The following is a 23,443-nucleotide window of genomic DNA, read 5'->3' as shown; positions in this document are numbered from 1 at the left end:
AAAAATTAGAAACAATATTTATTGTTTCCTGTTAAAATAGGGCACTCTCATGAGAAAAGAGTGCGTGAAAAGAGCCTTTCCTACACCCCAGGCTTTGTCACTTATCTCAGCAGGCTAGGACTGTTAATTCAAAACCCTTCTTGCTGTGTAGGAGGGAAAGCTCTCCATCTACTCCTGGGAAATTAGGCTACTATAGTTTTAGTTTTGATTGCTTGCATGCATTTAAAAAGAAAAATCAACCCGACTGTTAACAGGCTATCTGCCCCTAGGCACATTTGCTCAGTCCACCTGGACAGAGAGATGTGGACCTGAAGTCCACATCCCCATGTGCAGGCCAGGATTAAGTGATACCCTGGAAATCTGGTGGGTAGGGATCGAAGAAAACACCAGCTCTTGGTCAGTTGGTTGAAAATATGCATCATGTCTCCAGTAAGAAGCTGAAATTCCCTCTTTCTCGAGTAGTAGTTTGGGTATAGTAGGGCCTGTAGTCAACCGGTAGATAGCTCTCTGACCATTGGTGGTATCTCTGGTCTAGAAGCTACTTACTCCACCTCCAAATCCTCTTGAGATCCCTTAAATTGATATGAGTAAATGCAAGTTTCAAAATGGCACACCAAGTTATACCAGGTAGAAGATGTCATTAAGGCAATGGTCTCAACAAGTCCATGTACAGAGCTCTGATCCCACCATTCCCCTCCCTTTGCCTTTCAGGACTGCCTAGTCCTGCCCACCGCTCCTCCTCTGTGATAGCCTCCACCATCCAGAAGCCTTGAGCAGCCTTCAGCCTCACAAGTTGGGGGTGGCCCAATTAAGGAACTTCATGGCAACTTCAAAGCCAAGGAAACAGGCCTGAGAAGGGGTTAGAAGGAAGAAAAAAGCTAGCAGGGGTTGTGACTATCACAGAGACCCCAGCACCATGCTTGGCTGACGCTGTCAGGACCAGAACCCTTCCCTAACTTCATCAGAACCTCTCCCCAACTTCATTCCCACCCCAGGTCAGGGAATCAAGCTGTGCTTTGGTATTCCTGAGAGGGGAAGAAAATCCACATCTCACAACTACCCATTTCTGATGACCTAGTCAGGAGATCAAAGCCCCACCTCTCATGGGGTGCCTGGGTGGCTCAGATGGTGGAGCGTCTGCCTTGGGCTCGGGTTGTGATCTCCAAATCCCGGGATCGAGCCCCACGTCGGGCTCCCAGCTCAGCAGGGAGTCTGCTTCTCCCTCTCCCTCTGCCTCTCCCCCTGCTTGTGCTCTTTCTCACTCTCTCTCAAATGAATGAATAAAATCTTTAAAAAAGAAAAAAAAGCCCCTCCCCTCAAAGAATCCCAAAGACATCCCCTCCTGAAGCTTCAGGAAAAGAAGCAAATAAGGAGGCTCTGGCCAAGGGTGGGATTTGGGGAAAACTGAGCCCCCAGTCCAATCCTAGGAACAAGCAAAAGTCAGCCCCCTAGAGCTTGGAACCTGCTCTAAGCCCTGAAGGGAAAGCATAGTCCCTGTCTTCCACTTACCGCATTGGCTGGAAAGGCTCGGATCATCACCGCATTGAACCCCTTATACAAGGATGTGACTCCTTCATTCCGGATCAGCTCTCTCAGTACATCTCTGAAACCATTAGGATATTTTCCAGGAGGTGCTGCGGGTGGAATCCAACTGTTAAGGCTTTAGGAAGCTTCCTGACCTGCCTATGGTGACCCACATGGAGAAAATTTTATAGTCAAGTCTTCCTGCAAGGTCACTGCATCAGGAACAGGACACCCTCTAGGTCATCTGGGACCAGTTCACAGACAACACAGTTCACCACCTTGGGACAAACAGACACAATGTCTGGATTACTGATTCTGAGGGAGTGGAGAGGAAGAATGAAGAATCTAATAGTCCTTCTGCTCATGAGAAGGCAGCAGAGTTGATTTGACTGCTTATCTCACTTATTTTGTGTTTTGGCCAACAGGAAATGAATGAGTCTAGGGTTGCTAGAACACAAATGACTGCAAGGGAAAATGTTGGTCAGACAGATGCTGGGTGCTGCTGTGGACACTATCTCTAGGGCCCTAAGAGCTCTGCATCCCAGGGGCAGCCAGTTCTGGTACCCACTCCACCCACATCTACCCCACTACCCTCCACTAACCAGTCTGGAAGCGGGACTTGAGCACGTCCGGGGGGATTGCCACAGCCCAGTTGAAGATCCCTGCGATGCCCCCAGCCACCAGGATCCGAGGCACACTGAGCTCACTGACACTGCAGAATACCAACCACAGCCCCAGTCAGACAAAGGCTGTGAGCGAGGCATTCAGACCATCCCTCCCTCAGCAGATGGGGCAGTTAGAGAGAGGGAGAAACTGGCCAGAGGGAGGAGGGCCAAGGCCAGGGTTCTGGTGACATGGCAGCTGCCACTCCTTGGAGGGGGTTTCATGAACTTGTTTCATATACTTGCTCCAACAGGCGAGGTACAGAGTAAGCAGTGTTAGCTGGGTTTCAGGAGCAAGGAGAGCAAAGTGGACACGGAGCCAGAAGCAAGCCCCACTCTACCTTCAGACCCGCTCACAGTAAAGGGCAACCAACCCATGACCAAGCGAAGTGGCCTCTGAGCTCCTCTATTCTCCTTACCTCTTTCCCTCTGGCGTGAAGATATTTTTCAGCCACTCATATGTCATGAAATACATCCCACTGGCTGGAACATCTGTTAGGGGCAAGAAAGAAGCGAATTAAATGATATAAAATCCTCATGGCTTTCTAGAACTTAGAAGAGCCACACTTGGACTGGCCCTTTCAAAGTTTCCTGGGAAGTTCCTCGGCAGCACCTCCTATGTGCAGTAATCACTTTGCAGTAATTAGATGCTGCTTTGGGGCAAGCACTGGTAAGAGTGAGCACAAACACACATGACATCATCTCACCTTCAAAGTCCCCTCTGAGTGGTCCCCATGGACACGCCCACCCCAAGTTACAACTACAGCTAGCCTCTGGCCTTCCTCCAAGCTGCCATGTCAGGACAGGGGTGAGGCTATGTCTGCCTCTCCTACTGCCCCCCCAGCAGGATGTGCCTCTCGAAACCAGGGAGAGCCCCACTGTCCTTAGTCACTCTTCCCCTCCACTCATCCCTCCAGCCACGATTTCTATCTACTTGCCACTCCCCTGTAACTGCCACTACAGTGACTTGCATCCTTGAGGGCCAGCCTGCCAGAAGGAGAGAGGTCCTCCCATCCTCATTGGTATCCATGCTGGCCAGGGGTGAGACTGCCTAAAAAACAGGACATACCATGCCAGTCTTGTCAGAAGTGTAGCTTGTATAGTGCCAAGGCTAATCTGGGGATCCAGGTAAGACCCTCAGTGGCCAATCCACCTCAGATGTGCCCCCCCCCCACAAGGTGACCTCAGGTGGAGAACCTAAAGGGTTACCTCGCATGAGGGTGAGCACTGTCCCTTTGTAGATGCCTCGGATCCCAGATTCCTGGTATAGCTTCTTTGCACAGTCCAAGGCCCCAGTGTACTTGGTTTCTCCTGAAGAAGCCTGAATCTGAGAGGGAGGGAAAAAGTCATCAAGTCAGTAGCAGCAACATCAAAGACAACAGACTCAGCAGGTTACAGAAGATGACAAGGTGAGTGTGGGAGTGGTCTTTAGGCATTAGACTAATGAAAGACTTCACTGTCAAACTGTAGTTATTTGGAACATAGAATATTGGTGGAAATCACTAGGAAATAAGCTTAAATGAAAATATCACAAAGTATGCACACACTGACAAGAAAAAAGTCAACAGAGGAGTTGGAAAATAAGTGGAGGAACTCTCTCAAATACAAAAGCATTCCCAGTAAATCTAGTTGGAAGGTCATTCACTCATTCCTTCAACAAATATCCATGGAGCACCAAATCCATTCCAAGCTTTCACTGATCATGAAGCTCGGTTAAGGAAAAGTGAGCAGGAAATGGCTGTTCAGAGCTCTAAGTGCCAGGATAGAGGTCCTGTACAGAGCCAGGGGAGGGGCAAGGAGAAGCCCCCATACCAGTCTCAGGGACCCAGGGCCTAAGAGACAAGAGCTTGAGTAAGGCAGGCAGGGGTAATCCCAGAAAAGATCTGAGAGAAAGAACCCCATGCAAGATCCACATCGAGCACAGAGCCAAGAGGAATCATAACACACAGCGGCATCAACCAAAGACTAATTAAAGCTGGAGAGTTAAGCTTTAACAGTCCCAACGAAAAGCATGAAATAAATATATAAGTCCAACAATTTTCTTACATACTAGCAATAAAAATTTGAAAATAGGGCGCCTGGGTGGCTCAGTCACTAAGCGTCTGCCTCCGGCTCAGGTCATGATCCCAGGGTCCTGGGATCGAGCCCCGCATTGGGCTCCCTGCTCCGCAGGAAGCCTGCTTCTCCCTCTCCTGCTCTCCCTGCTTGTGTTCTCTGACTGTCTCTCTGTCAAATAAATAAAATCTTTAAAAAAAAATTGAAAATAATGGGAAAGAATTTTTTTTTATGGTGTATGGCTGGAGTACAGTGTTTATTGTCTAAAAATTGTTTATTGTCTAAAAAAAGGAAAATAATGGGAAAGCAATAAAATATATGTGCATCAAGCAGTAATAGGATTTGCATAAATAAAGCTCTAAAGCACCTCCAGGGGACATAAAAAAAGAGATGAATAAAAAGAGTCATCATGCTGGTTAGGAAAGTTTTTCACTGGAAAGACAACAATTTTTCTAAAATAATAAATTTAAGACAATGACAATCAAGTAATAATGGCTTTTTAAAATATAACTTCCCCAAATGACCTGGGCACATGTAAACCTGGTATGTCTGAGGAATAGCAAGGAGACCCATGTGACCAGAGGACACTGGAGCTGACTCACTGTGATGTGGGGGGCCAAAGAGGACTGGTATGGAATTGACATGTTATTATCAGAATCTTCTCACTGTTACGTGGTGAAGGTGACCTGGAGCAATGTGGCTGCAAATGGAGGGAGAAGAAGGGACAGACTTGGGATATGTTGAAAGCAAGCTTAGCTGTTCAACAGATAGGATATGTACAGTGAGAGAGAAGGGAATCTAGGAGGACTCCTGTGCTTTAGAGCTGAACAACTAGAAGGATGGTGTTGCCACCAACTAAGCTGCAGAAGGCTGTACGTGGAGCAGTTATTGGGGAAGACCAGGAGTTCATTTTTGCACATGGTGCCACTGAGGTGCCTATTAGCATCCAAACGGAAATGTTGGATGAACTAGTCTGGAGTTCAGGAAAAGCCTGAGTTAGAAATATAACTTCTTCCTGCTAACGTGCAACAAAAAACCCTAGGTGTTATTTTTAATTAATGAATTAATTTATTAATTTATTATTTATTTATTTTTGGTGCAAAAAAGGTAGTTTTATTAAAGCATGGGGACAGGACCCATGGGCAGAAAGAGCTGCCAAAAACCCTAAACATTATTTTTAAAGCAAACATGAGAAGACTCTGGAAGTTTGGAGAAAAAGAGAGACTGGCTAGGGGCCTTTGAACTTGAGGAATGACATGGTGGTGAGTTCCTTGGATTTTCTTTCTGATATATCTCAGACCTGGAGCTGAGGAAACTGGCAATCCAGGAACGCCAAAAAGCATAGACCAAAAAGAAGCCCCAACAAAAGCCTGTGTTCTCTAGACAAAGGACGAAGAAAGGGAGAGCTTAGAAAGATAAAAAATTTTTAGACAATAAACACTCTACTCCAGCCATACACCATAAAAAAAAACAAAACAAAACTGGGGCCTCATGCCCATCCACACCAGCAAACACCAAGTGGGGAGCTTAGACTTCCACCCTTGCAGGGCTTTAATAAGGCACCCAACATGCTGCCAGGGTGGAGTCACAGAAGGCTAGGTAGGAAACTAGGACTTTCATCCCTGACAGCTGGTAACCAGCACCCTCCTATCCTATGGGGTCAGTGGAGACGCCGGAACCCCCACACCCACCCAGCTGTAAAAAGAAGTGCCCAACCCTGAGGTGCCAACAGAGGCCAAGTAGGGAACCTAGACTTCTATCTCCACCTAGCAGTAACAAGGCAGCATCCTTCCCTTTCCTGCTGGAAGTCAGAAAAAACCAGCTAAAATAGAAAGTTTAAATAAGATCCACAGTCTCAACATAATATGCAAATAACCAGGTTTTGATTGAAAAATTGCTCATCATACCCCAAACCAGGTAGATCTCAAAATGAAAGGAAAAAGACAGGGCGCCTGGGTGGCTCAGTTGGTTAAGCGACTGCCTTCGGCTCAGGTCATGATCCTGGAGTCCCGGGATCGAGTCCCACATCGGGCTCCCTGCTCAGCGGGGAGTCTGCTTCTCCCTCTGACCCTCCCCCCTCTCGTGCTCTCTCTCTCTCAAATAAATAAATAAAATCTTTAAAAAAATTTAAAAAAAAGAAAGGAAAAAGACAGGCAACAGATGACAACACCAAGATAACAGAGACATTATTATTATCTGACAAAGATTTGTTTTGTTTTCTTTGTATTTTTGTTTATCTGACAAAGATTTTAAAGCAGCCATGGTAAAAATCCTTCAATAGGTAATTATAAATATTCTTGAAACAGATGAAAATATAGAAAGCCACAGCAAAGAAATAAGGTCTTAGCACAGAAATAGAAGACGTAAGGAAGAACCAAATGGAAACCATATAATTGAAAAATACAACTGGGAAAAGGAAAGGAAAGGAGAAAAGAAAAATATAACCAAAATAAAAAGCTCAATGGATGGCCCACTCAAGAGCAGAACAGAGGGGTGCCTGGGTGGTTCAGTCGGTTAAGCATATGCCTTCTGCTTGGGTCATGGTCCCACAGTCCTGGGATCAAGCCCTGCATCGGGCTCCCTGCTAAGCAGGGAGCCTGCTTCTCCCTCTCCCTCTGCCCCTCCCTCCCCCCGCCCCCCCCACTCATTCTCTCCCTCTATTTCTCTGAAATAAGTAAAATCTTAAAAAAAAAAAAGAGCAGAACAAAGGCAAGAGAGGAAAAAAAATCAACTGGAAGACACAATGGAAAATACCCAATCTGAAAAACAGGAAGAAAACAGACTGAAACAGATTGAACAGAACCTCAAGACCTGTGTGACTATAACAAAAAATCTAGTATTTGTGGCCTCAGGGTCCCAGAAGGAGAGGAGAAAAGAGGACAGGGCTGAAAAGGTACTTGAAGAAATCACCGCCAAAAGCTTCCCAAAACTTTCCCAATGTGGCAAAACATAAACACATAGATTCGAGAAGCTGAGCAAATACTAAACAAAATAAACCCAAATAAATCCATGCAATGACACATCACAAATGAACTTCTGAAAACTAAAGAAAAAGAAAAAATTCTTGGGGCGCCTGGGTGGCTCAGTTGGTTGAGCGACTGCCTTCGGCTCGGGTCATGATCCTGGAATCCCGGGATCGAGTCCCGCATCGGGCTCCCTGCTCAGCAGGGAGTCTGCTTCTCCCTCTGACCCTCTTCCCTCTTGTGCTCTCTATCTCTCATTCTCTCTCAAATAAATAAATAAAATCTTTAAAAAAAAAAAAAAGAAAAAATTCTTGGGGTGCCTAGGTAGCTCAGTCAGTTAAGCATCTGATTTTTTATTTTGGCTCAGGTCATCTCAGGGTTGTGAGATAGAGCCCCGCATTAAGCCCCACTTAAGATTCTCTCTCTCCAGGGCACCTGGGTGGCTCAGTTGGTTAAGTGTCTGCCTTGGCACAGGTAATGATTCCAGGGTCCTGGGATCGAGCCCCACATCAGGCTCCCTGGGAGCCCTGCTTCTCCCTCTCCTCCTGCTTGTGCTCTCTCTCTGTGTCAAATAAATAAATAAAATCTTAAAAAAAAAAAGGATTCTCTCTCTCCCTCTGCCCCTCCTCCCTCTAAAAAAAGGAAAAAATCTTAAGAGCAGCCAGAGGAAAATCACACCTTACTTAAACAATCAGAATGACAGCAGAAACTAGGGATGATAGAAAGAAATGGCACAGTATCTTCCAGGTAATGAAAGAAAAGAATTGTCAACCCAGAATCCTATGTCTAGCAAAAATATACTTCAGAAATAAAGAGGAAATCAAGCATTCTTAGATGAAGAAAAACTAAGAATTTGTCGCCAAAGGGAGACCTACCCTGAAAGAATAGCTTCCCCCAAAAAGTAGTGAAAGGAAGTTCTCTACACAGAAAAGAAACAATGAAAGAAGGAACCCTGAAACATCAGGGAAGGAAGCAAGAACACAGTAAGAAAAATTATGGGATGTTGCATAATGATAATGTGAGGGACATTATACAGTGATAAAATGGTCAATCTACCAAGAAGACATAGTAATCCAAAATGTGTATGTAACAAACAAAAAAGCTACAAACGGGTACCTGGGTGGCTCAGCCGTTAGGTGTCTGCCTTTGGCTCGGGTCATGATCCCTGGGTCCTGGGATCAAGCCCCGCATCAGGCTCCCTGTTCTGTGGGAAGCCTGCTTCTCTCTCTCCCATTCCCCCTGCTTGTGTTCCTTCTCTCGCTGTGTCTCTCTCTGTCAAATAAACAAAATCTTTAAAAAAAAAAAAAAAGCTACAAACTATGTGCAACAAAACTGATAGAACTGAAAGGAGAAACAGAAAAACCAACAATTATACTTGGAGATTTCAACGTCCTCTATCAACGAACTGGTAGAACAAAAAGACTGAAAATCAGCAGAGATAGAGAAGAACTCAATATCATCAACCAACAGGATCTAATCGACATTTATATAAGACTCCACCAAATGACAGAAGAATACACCTTCCTTTCAAGTGCCCATGGAACACAGACCAAGATAGACCACGGGCATAAAACAAACCTCAAGAACTTTAAAAGATTTTAAATAATACAGAGTATGTCCTCTGATCACAATGGACTTAAACTAGAAATCAATAATCTCCAATACTTGGAAATTAAACAACACTCTTCTAAATAATTCAAAAAGGAAGTCTCAAAAGAAATTAGAAAACACACTGAACTGACTGGCAATTAATATATAAGTTAGAGGTGCCTGGCTAGCTCAGTCATAAAAGCATGCAACTGCTGATCTTGGGGTTGTGAGTCTGAGACCCACGCTGGGTATAGAGATTACTTAAGTAAATAAATTTAATATATATATACATAAAAGTTTGTGAGATACAATTTAGCACTGCTGAGAGGAAAGTCATTAGCACTGACTGCATACATTAGAAAAGAGGAAAAGACTCAAACCAACCATCTAAACTCTCACCTCAAAAACTCTTCAAAAAGAAAAGCAAACTAAACCTTAAAAAGCAAAAGGAAGGAAATAATAAAGATATGAGCAGAAACCAATGAAATTGAAAATAGAAACACAATTGAGAAAAATCAATAAAACAAAGAGCTGCTTTCTTGAAAGGATCAAAAACATTAACAAACCTCTAGTGAGGCTGGCAAAAAAGAAAAAGAAGTCACAAATTGCTATACCAGGAATAAAATAGAGGATATCACCACAGACCCTGTAGACATCAAAAGGATAATAAGGGAATACTACAAATACCTCTATACACACAAATTTGACAACATAGATGAAAAAACAAAAACATAAACTACCACAATTTGCCCAACAAGAAGTAATTTGAATAGCCCCGTAACTATTTTTTTTAAATTTTTTATTGTTATGTTAATCACCATATATTACATCATTAGTTTTTGGTGCAGTGTTCCATGATTCATTGTTTGTTCATAACACCCAGTGCTCCATGCAGAACGTGCCCTCCTCAATACCCATCACCAGGCTAACCCATCCCCAGCCCCGTAACTATTAAGAAAATTGGATTCATAATTTTAAAACTCCTCCCAAAATCCCTAAGCCTAGTTTCATTATAAAATTCTATCAAATGTTTAAAGAATTAACACCAATTCTACACAATCTCTCTCAGAAAACAGAAGAGGGAACACTTCCTAATTCATTTTATGAAACTAGTATTATCCTGATACCAAAACCAGATAATACAGAAAAAATGACAGATTAATATCTTTCATGACTATAGATATAAAAATCTTTAACTAAACGTAAGCAAATAGAATTCAGCAATATATAAAAGGAATTATATAACATGTCCAGGTTGGTGAGTTTATTCCAGCAAAGCAAAGCTGATTCAATATTTGAAAATCCGCTGATGTAATCCACCAGATCAACAGGTTAAAGAAGAAAAATCACATAATCACATCAATCGATGCAGAAAAGTATCTGACAGGGTGCCTGGGTGGCTCAGTTGGTTAAGCGACTGCCTTTGACTCAGGTCATGATCCTGGAGTCCCGGGATCGAGTCCCGCATAGGGTTCCCTGCTCGGCAGGGAGTCTGCTTCTCCCTCTGACCCTCCCCCCTCTCATGTGCTCTCTCTCTCTCATTCTTTCTCTCAAATAAATAAATAAAATCTTAAAAAACAAAAAAGAAAAGTATCTGACAAAAGTTAATATCCATTCATGATAAAATTCTCAGAAAAAAAGAGTAAAAGAAGGTAACTTCCTCAACTTGATAAATAACATCTACAAAAAAAAGTACATCTAGGGCGCCTGGGTGGCTCAGTTGGTTAAGCAACTGCCTCCGGCTCAGGTCATGATCCTGGAGTCCCTGGATCAAGTCCCGCATCGGGCTCCCTGCTCGGCAGGGAGTCTGCTTCTCCCTCTAACCCTCCCCCCTCTCATGTGCTCTCTCTCTCATTCTCTCTCTCTCAAATAAATAAATAAAATCTTTAAAAAAAAAGTATATCTAACATATTTAATAATGAATAGTGAATACTAAGACTGGGAACAAGGCAAAAATGTCCATTCTTGTCATTCTTACTCAACATAGTACTAGCAGTTCTAGCCAGTGAAAGAAGGAAATAAAGGTTAAACAGATGAGAAATGAGGAAATAAGACTGTCCCTATTTGCAAATGACATGACTCTCTACATAGGAAATCTCATTGATTTTATTTAAAAAAAAAAATCCTAGAACTAACAAGGGATTCAGGAAGGTCACAGGACATAAGATTAACATACAAAAATCAACTGTATTTCTATAAACTAGCTATGAACATGTAGATAACAAAATTAAAATTACAGTACCATTCACAATGCAATTTTTCAAAGTCAAAAAAGAAAAAAGACTTAGGGACTAATATAAGAAAACACGTACAGGACTTATATGCTGAAAGTGCTGATGAAAGTAATTTAAAGTTCTAAATAAATGGAGAGATATACTATGTCCATGGATTGGAAGACTCAAAATAATAAGTGTCAATTCCATCCACAATGACCTACAGATTTAACATAAATCTTAGCAAGATTTTTCTCAATTTTCTCTTTTTTAAGATTTTATTTATTTATTTGAGAGAGAGAGAGAGAGTGAGTGAGAGAGATAGCACAAGCCAGGGGGGAGAGGCAGAGGGAGAAGCAGACTCCCCGCTGAGGAGGGAGCCCCATGCCGAGCTCAATCCCAGGACCCTGGGACCATGACCCAAGCTGAAGGCAGATGCTTAATAGACTGACCCACCCAGGTGCCCCTTAATTTTCTAAATTATCCTAAAGTTTATATGGAAATACAAAGGAATTAGAATAGCTAGAACAAGTTTCTTTTTTTGTCTGTTTGTTTGTTTTAAAGAATAAAGCCAGAGGGATCAGTCTACTCAATTTCAGCACTTAGTATATGCCTATATTAATCAAGACTGTAGTATTAGTGGAGGGATAAACACAGAGATCAATGAAAGAAAAAAGTAGATCCACACAAATATGCCCAACTGATTTTTTAAAAGATTTATTTATTTGAGGGAGAGAAAGAGCTTGAGTGGGGGAGGGGGAAGGGGAGAGGGAGAGGAAGAGAATCTCAAGCAGAGTCTGTGCTGAGCACAGAGTCCAATGGGCAGGGCTGCGCAGGGCTTGATGTCACCACCCCGGTATCACCACCTGAGCAGAAACCAAGAGTTGGGCACTTAACCGGCTGAGCCACCCAGGTGCCCCTTAACAGAGTCTTTTGAGCAAACAATTTTAATTTGGGGGTACCTGGGTGGCTCAGCCGGTTAAGCATCTGACTTCAGCTCAGGTCATGATCTCAGGATCTTAGGATACAGCCCTGCGTGGGGCTCCACACTCAGTGCAGAGTCTGCTTGGGATTCTCTCTCCCTCTCCCTCTGCCCATCCCCTTGCTCAAGCACACGCTCTCTCTCTCTCAAATAAAACAAATGAATAAAATCTTTAAAAAAAAGAGACTCTTTAAGAGGATGAAAAGACAAACTATAAACTGGGAGAAAATATTTGCAAACCATGTATATGTCAAACCACTAGTACCTAAAATAAAGGACTCTCTCAAAACACAACAATAAAAAAAAATCCAGTTAGAAAATGGGCAAAAACATAAACAGATATTTCACCAAAGAGGATACACAGATAACAAATAAGCATTGAAAAGATGTCCAACATCTTCAGCTATTAGAGAAATACAAATTAAAATGAGATATCACTACACAACTATCAGGATGCCTAAAATTAAAAATAGTGACAGCACCAAATGTTGTTGAGGATGCAGAGAAACTGGACCACTCATACATTGCTGGCAGGAATATAAGATGGCATAGCTACTCTAAGAAACAGTTTGGCAGTTTCTTTAAAAACTAAACATGCAACTACCATATGACTCAACAATTTGTACTCGGGCATTTATCCCAGAGAAACGAAAACTTATTTTCTTAGAAAAACTTCTGAACACGAATGTTTATACCATCTTTATTCCTGGGCGCCTGGGTGGCTCAGATGGTTAAGCGTCTGCCTTCGGCTCAGGTCATGATCCCAGGGTCCTGGGATCGAGTCCCGCATCGGGCTCCCTGCTCCTTGGGAGCCTGCTTCTCCCTCTGCTTCTCTCTCTCTCTCCCCCCGCCTCTGTCTCTCATGAATAAATAAAATCTTTAAAAAAAAAAAAAAAGAGGAATGAACAATTCATAGACGCAAGAATCTAACAAATCTCCAGAAAATTATGTTGAGTTAAAAAAGCCAAACCAAGAAACCTTACTTGGTAAGTTTATTGTAGTGTAATTCTATTTATATAACATTCTTGAAATTATAAAATTAGAGAAATGGCGTACAGACTGGTCATAGCTGGGGTAGTTAAGAACTGGAGTGAGAGAAGAGAAGTGGATGTGGCCATGGCATGATGGAAATGTTCTGTATCTTTACTGTATCAATATCAATATTTTGGTTGTAATATTGTACCATGGTTTTACCAGATGTTACCTTTGTGGGAAAATTGGGTAAAGGGTACATGTGATTTCTCTGTATTATTATGATTTTTTTCCTTTGTATTATTTTTTACAACTGCCCATAGATCTATAATTATCTCAAAATAAAAAGTTTAATTTAAAAAATACACAAAATTGGAATAAAGCTTGCACTGTTAAAAGCTCAAAAAATACACAAAATTAAATGACAAATTCAAACCATGAAACAGACTTGCCACATAATGATAAGTAATTAACAACCCTAATATGTCCAAAGCTTTTGTAAGTCAAAAAACAAATGAGCAAAGAACACAAACAGGCACTTCACAAAGGAAAAATACAAACAACGAATATTCATCAAAATAATTAACCTCACCACCACTTAAAAGCCTGAAAATTTAAAACAATGCAACAATCAGACTGGCAGAGATTGTAAATTAGATGCTGCAGAGTTTGCTGGTAAGTGGTTGCTCTTCTATTACTGACCGGAATAGAAAGTGACAGGCCTTTATAGGCAGATCATTCGGTAATAGGTATTAAAAATTTTTTTTTTAGGGACACCTGGGTGGCTCAGTAATTAAACGTCTGCCTTCAGCTCTGGTCATGATCCCAGGGTCCTGGGATCGAGGGCCGCATTGGGCTCCCTGCTCAGTGGGGAGCCTGCTTCTCCCTCTCCCTCTGCTGTTCCCCCTGCTTGGCTCTCTCTCTCTCTGACAAATAAATAGCTAAAATCTTTAAAACACACATGCACTTTTTTCTTTAAAGTACACACCTTTAGGGGCACCTGGGTGGCACAGGTAGTTAAGCATCCAACTCTTGGTTTTGGCTCAGGTTGTGATCTCGGGAGTCATGAGATTGAGCCCCATGTCAGGCTCCATGCTCAACATGGAGTCTGCCTGGAATTCTCTCTCCCTCTCCCTCTGTCCCTCCCACTCGTTCTCTCTCCCTAAAATAACTAAATAAATCTTTTTTTAAAAAGTATACACCTTTGAGACGCCTGGGTGGCTCAGTCGGTTAAGCATCTGCCTTCGGCTCAGGTCATGATCCCAGGGTCCTGGGATCGAGTCCCGCATCAGGCTCCCTGCTCAGTGGGAAGCCTGCTTCTCCCTCTGCCTCTGTCGCTCTCCCTGCTTGTGCTCTCTGTCTCTTTCACTCTGACAAATAAATAATATCTTTAAGAAAAAAAAAGTATACACCTTTAAACATAATAATTTCAAGTCTGGATATTTACTCTAAGAAAATAATCAGGTACACACACAAAAACTTATTTATAAAGATCTTCACTATCATATATAATTTGTCATGCCCCCAGATAAGGGATTATTGGGTAAATGACAGCTATGTAATGAAATAATATGCAGAACATGATGCTTGAGAAAAATAACCACACAAAAAATTAGGATACATCAAATGAAAAAAGTGGGTTATAAAACAAATGCAGGGACGCCTGGGTGGCTCAGTTGGTTAAGCGGCTGCCTTTGGCCTGGGTCATGATCCCAGGGTCCTGGGACAGAGTCCTACATCGGGCTCCTTGCTCAGCAGGGAGCCTGCTCTTCTCCCTCTGCTTGTGCTCTCTCTGTCAAATAAATAAAATTTTTTAAAAAATAAAATAAATATAAAATATAATATATATAATATATATTATACATAACATATATAATATATAATATATATATTATATTCATATACAATGTATAAAATATATAATATAAATATAAAAATAAAATAAAATAAAACTAATGCATTACATGACCCCAATTTTATTTCAAAAGTTAATATTTCTTAATTTACCAAAAAGATTAGAATTCAAAAAGGACGCGTAACAGTGGTTACCTCAGTGAGATGGTATCATGGGTGAGAAATACATTTTTTTCTGTGCTTTTTTGCATTATCAAAATTTTCTAGCAAGAATGGTGTGTTAAATCATTTAGCCATTAGAAGAAAAAAGCAGTAACTTTTTTTTGTTTTAAAAGGAGCCCCGGGGTGCCTGGGTGGCTCAGTCAGTTAAGCGACTACCTTCGGCTCAGGTCATAATCCCAGGGTCCTGGGATCGAGCCCCGCATCAGGCTCCTTGCTCAGCGGAGAGCCTGCTTCTCCCTCTCCCTCTGCCTGCCTGCCGCTCCCCCTGCTTGTGCTCTCTACCTCTCTCTCTGTGTCAAATAAATAAATAAAATCTTAAAAAAAAAAAAAAAAACCATACCCTGTATGGTAACGCAGGCAGCCGGTTCACACCCTTGGCCTGTGAAAGAGCCAGGCACTCCAAGGGCACTGAGCCTTTGGGCAACTGGTAGACATAAGATACAATGGGCAGAAGCAGCCTCCCTTCCACCTCTGAAGAGACATGACTCACCTTTCAGAGTTCCTCAAGTAGCTGTTAATAAGAGTGGATAAGTCTGGAATGACACGTCACAGGTGTGACATTTTGGTTGGTTTGTTATACTGTCCTGGTTCTACTACGACTGCTTCCATGTTCCTGAAAACCTTGAAACTATTTTGCACACCTGACCTGAAGCCTTTATGAAGGGTGAAAGGACATAAACATCCACACAAAACTGCATACTGCATGGAAAAAGCTAGCCGCCTCCCCCCAGATCACATTCCCCTACCCCAGATCCCACCCTTACCTGTAACAAGCACTTGATCCGTTCTCCAGGGGTCATAATTCCTGTGGTGAATACACCAGATAACATCCCAGCTGCAAATATTTGGGGGTAACTGTATTGAAAACAAAAACCAGAGGCAAGCACCTGTGACTAACCACCCAGGACAGAGGCGATCCCAGCAAAGAAGATGACTTTGTAAGAAAAAATAAGCACTGAGGGTTGGGGGACGCTCTAAGTGGGTGATGGGCATTAAGGAAGGCACTTGTTGGGATGAGCACTGGGTATTATATGTAAGTAATGAATTACTAAATTCTATTGCTTTAAACCAATACTATACTCTATGTTAACTAACTTGAATTTAAATTAAAAAGAAAAAAATAAGCACTTGGACTAGGCAGAAGCCCAGCACAAATAAGTCATGTTTTGCACAAAAGCCAAGTTCTAGGTATATCCTCAGTGCCAAGAGCAATATGAGCTCGGTCAAGAAGGCTACTTGCACATTCAGATGGCCTCACCCATGGGAGAAGCTTTATAGTGAGACACGGTTCCCTCCCCTGGGCCTGCCATGCACAATGACTATGGACAAGTTTTTAGGCTTCACTTAGCCTTGATTCCCCATTTGTAAAATTCAGGGTTGTGGAAAAAAGCCTCTAACTCAAGATCTGGGTCTCAGTTGACCCCAGTTCTCCTCCAATATCACTTCCTCTGGACCACCAAGGTCCTGAGAACATTTTAAGCCAAGACACAAGCAGGACAGCATCATGGCTGGTGGGGACAGCTGTGGCCACCTCCGTGGGCTGAGGGGCAGCCAGGACAGTTGCAAGGACTAAGATGCTGAGAAAGGCCCAGACAGGGATGGTACCCAGACAGGCATGATGGGTTCTGTGGCCCCCCTGTGCATGGAATGGTCCCCCAGTGGCCAGAGATACAGATCCTCACCCTGGCCCTCAAAGAATGAAGCACACCAAGTATTCGGAGGAGTCTGAGACTCCAGGCATCTATACCACACAGCTGCCTGTGCTACCCCTAGCATCTCCTTTTCTTTCTGGGATTAGTAATACCAGGGTGGCCAGCAGGCAATGGAGCACAAAGCCATAATTAGTATTTCAACAGAGCCCCCACAATTTAAAAAATGTTGCTAAAAATCTTCAGTTACTCTCCAGAGCCTCAGGCCCCTCCAACCCCAAGCCTCTGCGAGCTGACCTTCAGGCAGGTCCCACACAACAAGGAGCCCAAGATCTGGAGAGCAGATGTCAAACAGGGGTATGAAGACATCTACCGTAGGTTCTTCTCTCCAGGCAGGGCATGTTTCAACAGCCCTGTTTTTTCCATATTCTCACCCCAGGCAGGGCCCACACATATGCCTCAGGCAGATAAGTCTACCACACAGGTTGACTGTCTAACAGTCAAGAGAGTTGCTTTCGTGCATGGCCTCCTTCACAGGCTCAGTTCACACTACTATCCGAAGAGGAGCCCTCTCTGCAACTGAATTTCCCCTCATGAGACCAACTGTTCTTTGCAGGATGCCCATACCCCAGGTTAGGCACACCCTCATCTCCTGGGAGTAAGGACTTTCCTCTGAATGTGGTCTGTGTGTGTGCACAGGGTACTCTGTAGACACTCTATGACTGCCTGGCCCGTTCTGCCACCTCCCACCCCTACCCCAGGTTGGCATCTGTGAGTCTGGATGTCTTGGGCATCCACTCCATGGTCCTGGTAGCACTCATTTCCACACTATCCCTAAATACCACTGCAGGGAGGGGAATATGGCAGGGCTGATGTTCAGAATTTAGAACGTGGCAAGATTACAGGGGTGGGGTCCCGAGTGTCTCGACCTTTGTGCAAGCAGGAAGGCTGTTTCTCTGTACACTGATGTGATTGTACAGGGAATACAAGCCACAGGCCAAAGTACTAACGATGACCCCACTGGATGTTTTAGTGCGTGGTCCTGGTACAGCTAGGAACTGGCACATGAGCTAGAAGACCAGGTGCTCAGAGGGGACATGTGTTCATGAGATATTTGGACTACCAAGAGTCAAACACAACTTCAAAAGGACCCTATACACGTCCACATTTGCGGCCACCTGTGGCTATTTATAGAAGCTGGGCACATTCAAGGGTCACAAGGACTCCAGAAATAGTTCCATATTACAAGCATCTGTATCTACGTCCTAGACCCTTACTCAGCATGCTGTGGCCTGCAGTAGTGACAGAAAACAACCACATAGCACCCTGGGCTTCCTCCTTTGAGCTCCTGGATCTCAAGCCTGGCTAAGCCTCTGGCGGTTCTGTGCTATCTGTAACTCCTCCCAGGAGTTGTCACCTTGCAAGTCTCAGACTGAGTCACCTTGCCATCCCACGTTTCCATTCAGAATTCCCCTGCATCCCAAGAAGCTGGTCTGATGAAAAGTACATCACAGGGAATATAATATAATCAAAAATACTGTAACAACTTTGTATGGTAACAGGTGGTGACTACACTTATCATCGGGAGCACTTCGTAATGTATATAATTGTTGAATTACTATGTTAGACACGTGAAACTAATATTATATGTCAACCATATTTCAATTAAAAGTTAAAGAATGCCTGGGTGGCTTAGTTGGTTAAACATCTGCCTTCGGCTCAGGTCATGATCCCAAAGTGCCTGCCTGGTCAGCAGGGAGTCCGCTTCTCACTCTGAACCTCCCCCCTCTCGTGCTGTCTCTCTCTCTCACTCTCTCCCTCAAATAAATAAACAAAATCTTTTTTAAAAAAGTTTAAAAATGTTTAATTTTTAAAAAGTTGACCTGTTTTTATTAACTACTTTGTAAATTCTGAGCTGTAATCCTGACTCATGTGCCTCTTCATACCCAAATCCAACTTCTTAAAGTTTATGAAAAGAAAATACACTCATTTATTGCACTTAACAGAGAAACCAGTATCTGAAATAATTATAATCATATGATAAAAATGATGTAAAACAAAAGTTGAGACCTTCCCTTTTCCCAACCAGGTGATGGAAAACAAGGTTGCCGCTGTCTTTACTGCAGCACCAGGAACTGTTCATGGTATTTTATACACACTGTAGCATTCAGACCTCCCAATGCTGTGGGGTTGATATTACTAATACCCCTAGTAAGATACTACTTCACAGAAGAAATTATGACAGCCTGATAGGGAGGAGAGGGGAGGGCTTTAGGTTGTTTTCTTTTTCCCTTTGGTTCACAGGGCAAAAGAAACTCAAGTACCTCCCTCGTGTGGAGCAACCAGGAGCCAGTGTTAGGGGCCCAGGAGGACAGCCACTCCCTATCTGCTCAGATTTTTTCCCTTAACCCATGTCACATCACCGGGCAGAACAGCTTCAAGTGCTCCAGACTTGTAAGTACTTACCTAAGCACATCCTCTGGGCATTTCTGTTGTAGTTTCTTCCCCAAACCAAACCCAAAGAAGCACACGGCGAACATGGGGGTGACCCCAATGATGGGGGCAGCCATGCCCCGATATAGCCCCGTGATGCCCTGCAAGGAATCATAGAAGCAGAAGCTGTTTATAGACACAACTACCCTTCACTCCACTGAAATGGGGAAGTAGTGTGTCCCCTAACCTGTGGCTTTCTTCCTTTACCTCTTCTCCAAGCAAAGAGAGCTTTAAATAGGAAGAAAACCCCAGAAATAGTTGTCCTCTTATACACCACTGAGGAAACTGGAAACAGCTTTCATTCTGGAAGACAATCTGGCAATATGCAGCATACTCTTTCATCAGGAAATTCTCTGTCGAGAAATTTATTCTAAGAAAATACTCAGAGATGTAAAAAGAGAATGACATCAGGCAATTATAAGCTCCTAAAATTTTGGAATAAACCAAAAAACTCCCAAATAGGACACTACCAAGACAAACAATGGGAATTCCATAAATGGACTATCACAGCTATTAAATCGCATTGTAACATGAGAAGAGACTACTAGGTCTACTTAGAGGCCACTAAAAAAGCAGGCTAAAAAACAAGATGTACAATGTGATCTGACTTCCTTGGAGTGAGATGACAGGTAACTAAGAAGTTTTTGTATTTTCCAAGTATCAAGACGTGGGGGTTTTATTGTTAGAAACAATATTAAGACCGCACATCAATTTTCACTCATACAGTTTGGTGATAAAATCAACTTTGTAGTAGCAAATAAATAGACAAATAGATAGATATCCCAACCAAACAAGATTAGCAAACCAGGGAAGAGGAAGATTTGGGACCCAGGAGACCAAGGGTTCAGCGCAAGAGAGGTGAATGGGGTTTCCAAGATGGCGTTGAGCACGGTCAGTCTAGAAAGAAGCCAGTCCACATGGGAGTATGAAGATGGAGGACTCCAGAAGGGATGTTTCCGAGAAAAACAAAGCAGAACGACTCTCACAGTGGAACAACAGATTTAACTGTTTAGGCAGTGTGGAAAACCAAACAGAAAGGTACGCCACAGAGCTTTTCAGATACAGGGTAACAGAGACAGCAATTCAAAGAAACATAAGCAAAAGAAACTGACACAATTACTAACCCAACCTCAAGTAAAACAGTCACACAAGAAATAAAATGTACCTCACAGTACATTAGTTAGTTAAGAGGAAAAAACATATATGAAGTTGTAATCATGAAAACAGTGAATTGGATTAAACCACAAAATATGATAAAAATTATATGGGCAGGGCAGAAAGAAGGGATAAAGGAATGTAAGACTTAAAATCATCTACCACAAACAGGTAGCTAAAACATGTAAGAATGTATAAAATACAGTAGTAAATGTATATTATTTAGGTAGAAACATCACAAACTGGAAGAGCTGAAAACAGCTGCCTCTGGAGAAGGGGGGATAAATCACTTTGCTACTTCATTACAAGACTTTTAATAACAAACCCAAGCGCTTGTATCACTTCAATACAACATAAGGAATAATTTTTTAAAGATTTTATTTATTTATTTGAGAGAGAGAGATAGTGAGAGAGCAAACAAGCAGGGGCAACCAACTAAGCCACCCAGGCGCCCCTTAATAAGGAATAATTTTAAAAACAAAACTAAAAGGGCACCTGGGTGGCTCAGTCAGTTGGGCATCCAGCTCTAGGTTTTGGCTTGGGTCATGGTCTCAGGGTCATGAGATCCACACTCAGCTCAGTTTGCTTGGGATTCTCTCTCCCTTTCCCTCTGCCCCTCCCCCAGCTTGTGCACTTGTGCACGCTCACACACACTCATGCTCGCTCGCTCTCTCTCAAAAAATAGATAAAATCTTTAAAAAATATATTAAAACTGGTCCTTGGGGCACCTGGGTGGCTCAGTTGGTTAAGTGTCTGCCTTCGGCTCAGGTCATGATTCTAGGGTCCTGGGACTGAGCCCCACATTGGGCTCCCTGCTCAGTGGGGAGTCTGCCTTTCCCTCTCCCTCTCTACTTGCCCCCGTTTGTGCTCTTGCTTTCTCTCAAATAAATAAATAAAATCTGTAAAAAAAAAAAAAAAAAAGCTGTTCCTTAAGAGAGAGCTGCAGGTGGGGCGCCTGGGTGCCTCAGTCCATTAGGCATTGGACTCTTGACTTCAGCTCAGGGCCTAATCCCAGGGTCTTGAAATTGAGCCCTGCTTTGGGCTCACGCTCAGCGTAAAGTCAGCTTGTCCCTTTCCCTCTGCTCACCCCCCACCCTGGCTCGTGCTCATGCATGCTCTCTTCAAATAAACAAATAAAATCTTTAAAAAGAGAGAGAGAGAGAGAGAGCTTCAGGAGAAACAGGGTGGTGCTACACACTGGGAGGGTCCACAGACACAGGCTGAAGGACCTGTCTCTCTGCAGACTCTGGGCATTCACAACCAGCCTTCTAAAGGGGCCAGTTGTACCAGTCAGCACTCCTAGATCCTGGAAAGGTCTCACATTGCCACAGGCTGTAAGCAGACCCTCTGAGGACAAAGTGCAAAAGGCAATAAGCAGGAAAGAATGAAGGGGAAAGAGAAGGTTCTGAGGAGGATCTACAAAAGCAGAATGTGACAAAATCCTTCCAAAGCCCACAGCTCCCTGCCTGGGCTGAGAAGGATGCCCAAGTCCTAAGGAGCTAAGCCCATGCCTCCTGACAACTCCACTAGCCTTCCTTCCACTATGCTGGCCCACCGACTTCCATGCAGCACCAAGACCTCCAGGAGCTTCAGAAAGCAGAGAGCTCAGTCTGCACAGCAAAGCAGGGACACGCACACATATGGACTAAGGAAGCCTATTCAACTCTGCAGGGAACTGGGTTTATACAGGCCATTCTCACCAAGCCCCCAGGACCCAGCACACTGCCAAGACGCTAAACAGGTACTCAGTGTCTGTTGACAAGAGGCATATAATCCTGCCTCTCTTTATCTAGGGCACAGGACTCCGAGCAGACCCAAAGCCTAAAGCCTCACTCAGACACTGGTCAGATTCTGCTCTGGGCAGCACAGAAGAAAAGGCAGCACCAACTCAGGCATGGGTCCTGCAGGAACCCTGGGAACAACTTCTCCCCCAAGGCTGAGTCCATCACTTACCAGCATCCCCTCTTTATCTGGGTGACATCTACTTCTCAGTTTCTCTACATTTAATAAGGGCTGTATGTTTAATAGAGATTTTATATGAGAGTTGTATTTTAGGAAGCAAAGGAAAAGTTCTCAACAAGGTCTTTTAACATATGTGCTAATGAAGTAATAAATATCACTAGTAAAAAAACTTTTTTAAAATCCTATGTTTTCAGGGGCACCTGGGTGGCTCAATCATTAAGTGTCTGCCTTCAGCTCAGGTCATAATCCCAGGGTCCTGGAATCGAGCCCCGCATCGGGCTCCATGCTCAGTCGGGAGCCTGCTTCTCCCTCTCCTGCTCCCCCTGCTTGTGTTCCCTCTCTAGCTGTCTCTCCTCTGTGTCAAATAAATAAATAAAATCTTAAAAAAAAAAAATCCTATGTTTTCAGGGGCGCCTGGGTGGCTCTGTCAGTTAAATGTCTGCCTTTGGCTCATCATGATCCCAGGGTCCTGGGACTCAGCCAGGCTCCCTGCTCAGCAGGGAGTCTGCTTATCTCTCTCCCTCTGCTCCTCCCTTCCCCCCTCCCCTGGAGCGGGTGCTTTCCCTCTCTCTCTTTCAAATAAATAAATAAAATCCTTAAAAATAAATAAATAAATAGGGGCACCTCAGTGGCTCAGTCAGTTAAGTGTCTGCCTTCAGTTCAGGTCATAATCCCAGGATCCTGGGATTAAGCTCCGCATTGGGCTCCCTGCTCAGCAGGGAGCCTGCTTCTCCCTCTCCCTCTGCTGCTCCCCCAGCTTGTGCTCTCTCACGTGTGCTCTCTCTCAAATAAATAAATAAAATCTTTAAAAATAAAAATATAAATAAATAAATAAAATCTCATGTTTTCACTCTAAGAAATACCTGAAAAGTTATTATGTAATTCAATAACCCCAAACCAATCTAGTGTCTTTGTCTAGGGGTTTGAAGACTCACTGGCTTCTCTCACTGTTCCTCAGACTGGCTGACTTTTTCCTCTAGACTTTACATGAACTTCTTTATGACTACATTTTTTTCCTTTTCTTTCTTTCTTTTTTTTTTTTTAAGTATGCCCAACGTAGGGCTTGAACTCATGACTGTGAGATCCAGAATCACATGCTCCACCAACTGAGCCAGCCAGGCACCCAGAGACTTTACGTGAACTTGTG

The 23,443-nt window shown here is 43.3% G+C and overlaps 1 protein-coding gene across 2 annotated transcripts in view; it reads right to left on the bottom strand.

Annotated features, from left to right (window-relative positions):
* The window catches only part of SLC25A20 (solute carrier family 25 member 20), a 28,757-nt gene continuing 5,314 nt past the window's right edge, over window positions 1–23,443 (bottom strand). Inside the window, exons 3-9 of one of the 2 annotated variants that reach the window (XM_028124526.2) lie at window positions 19,153–19,280; window positions 15,802–15,892; window positions 3,396–3,513; window positions 2,606–2,678; window positions 2,127–2,236; window positions 1,510–1,634; window positions 1–849 (exon numbers count right to left, since the gene is read on the bottom strand). In XM_028124526.2, coding sequence (XP_027980327.1) covers window positions 787–849; window positions 1,510–1,634; window positions 2,127–2,236; window positions 2,606–2,678; window positions 3,396–3,513; window positions 15,802–15,892; window positions 19,153–19,280 — 708 coding nt within the window. In that variant the 3' untranslated portion in view covers window positions 1–786. The other variant, XM_028124527.2, reaches the window with a different exon arrangement.

Source organism: Eumetopias jubatus, unplaced genomic scaffold (genome assembly GCF_037043125.1).
Source record: "Eumetopias jubatus isolate StellerSeaLion01/CBP00866 unplaced genomic scaffold, mEumJub1_p1.0 scaffold_1, whole genome shotgun sequence".
Lineage (NCBI taxonomy): Eukaryota > Metazoa > Chordata > Mammalia > Carnivora > Otariidae > Eumetopias > Eumetopias jubatus.
This window is presented reverse-complemented; position numbering and strand designations above follow the sequence as displayed.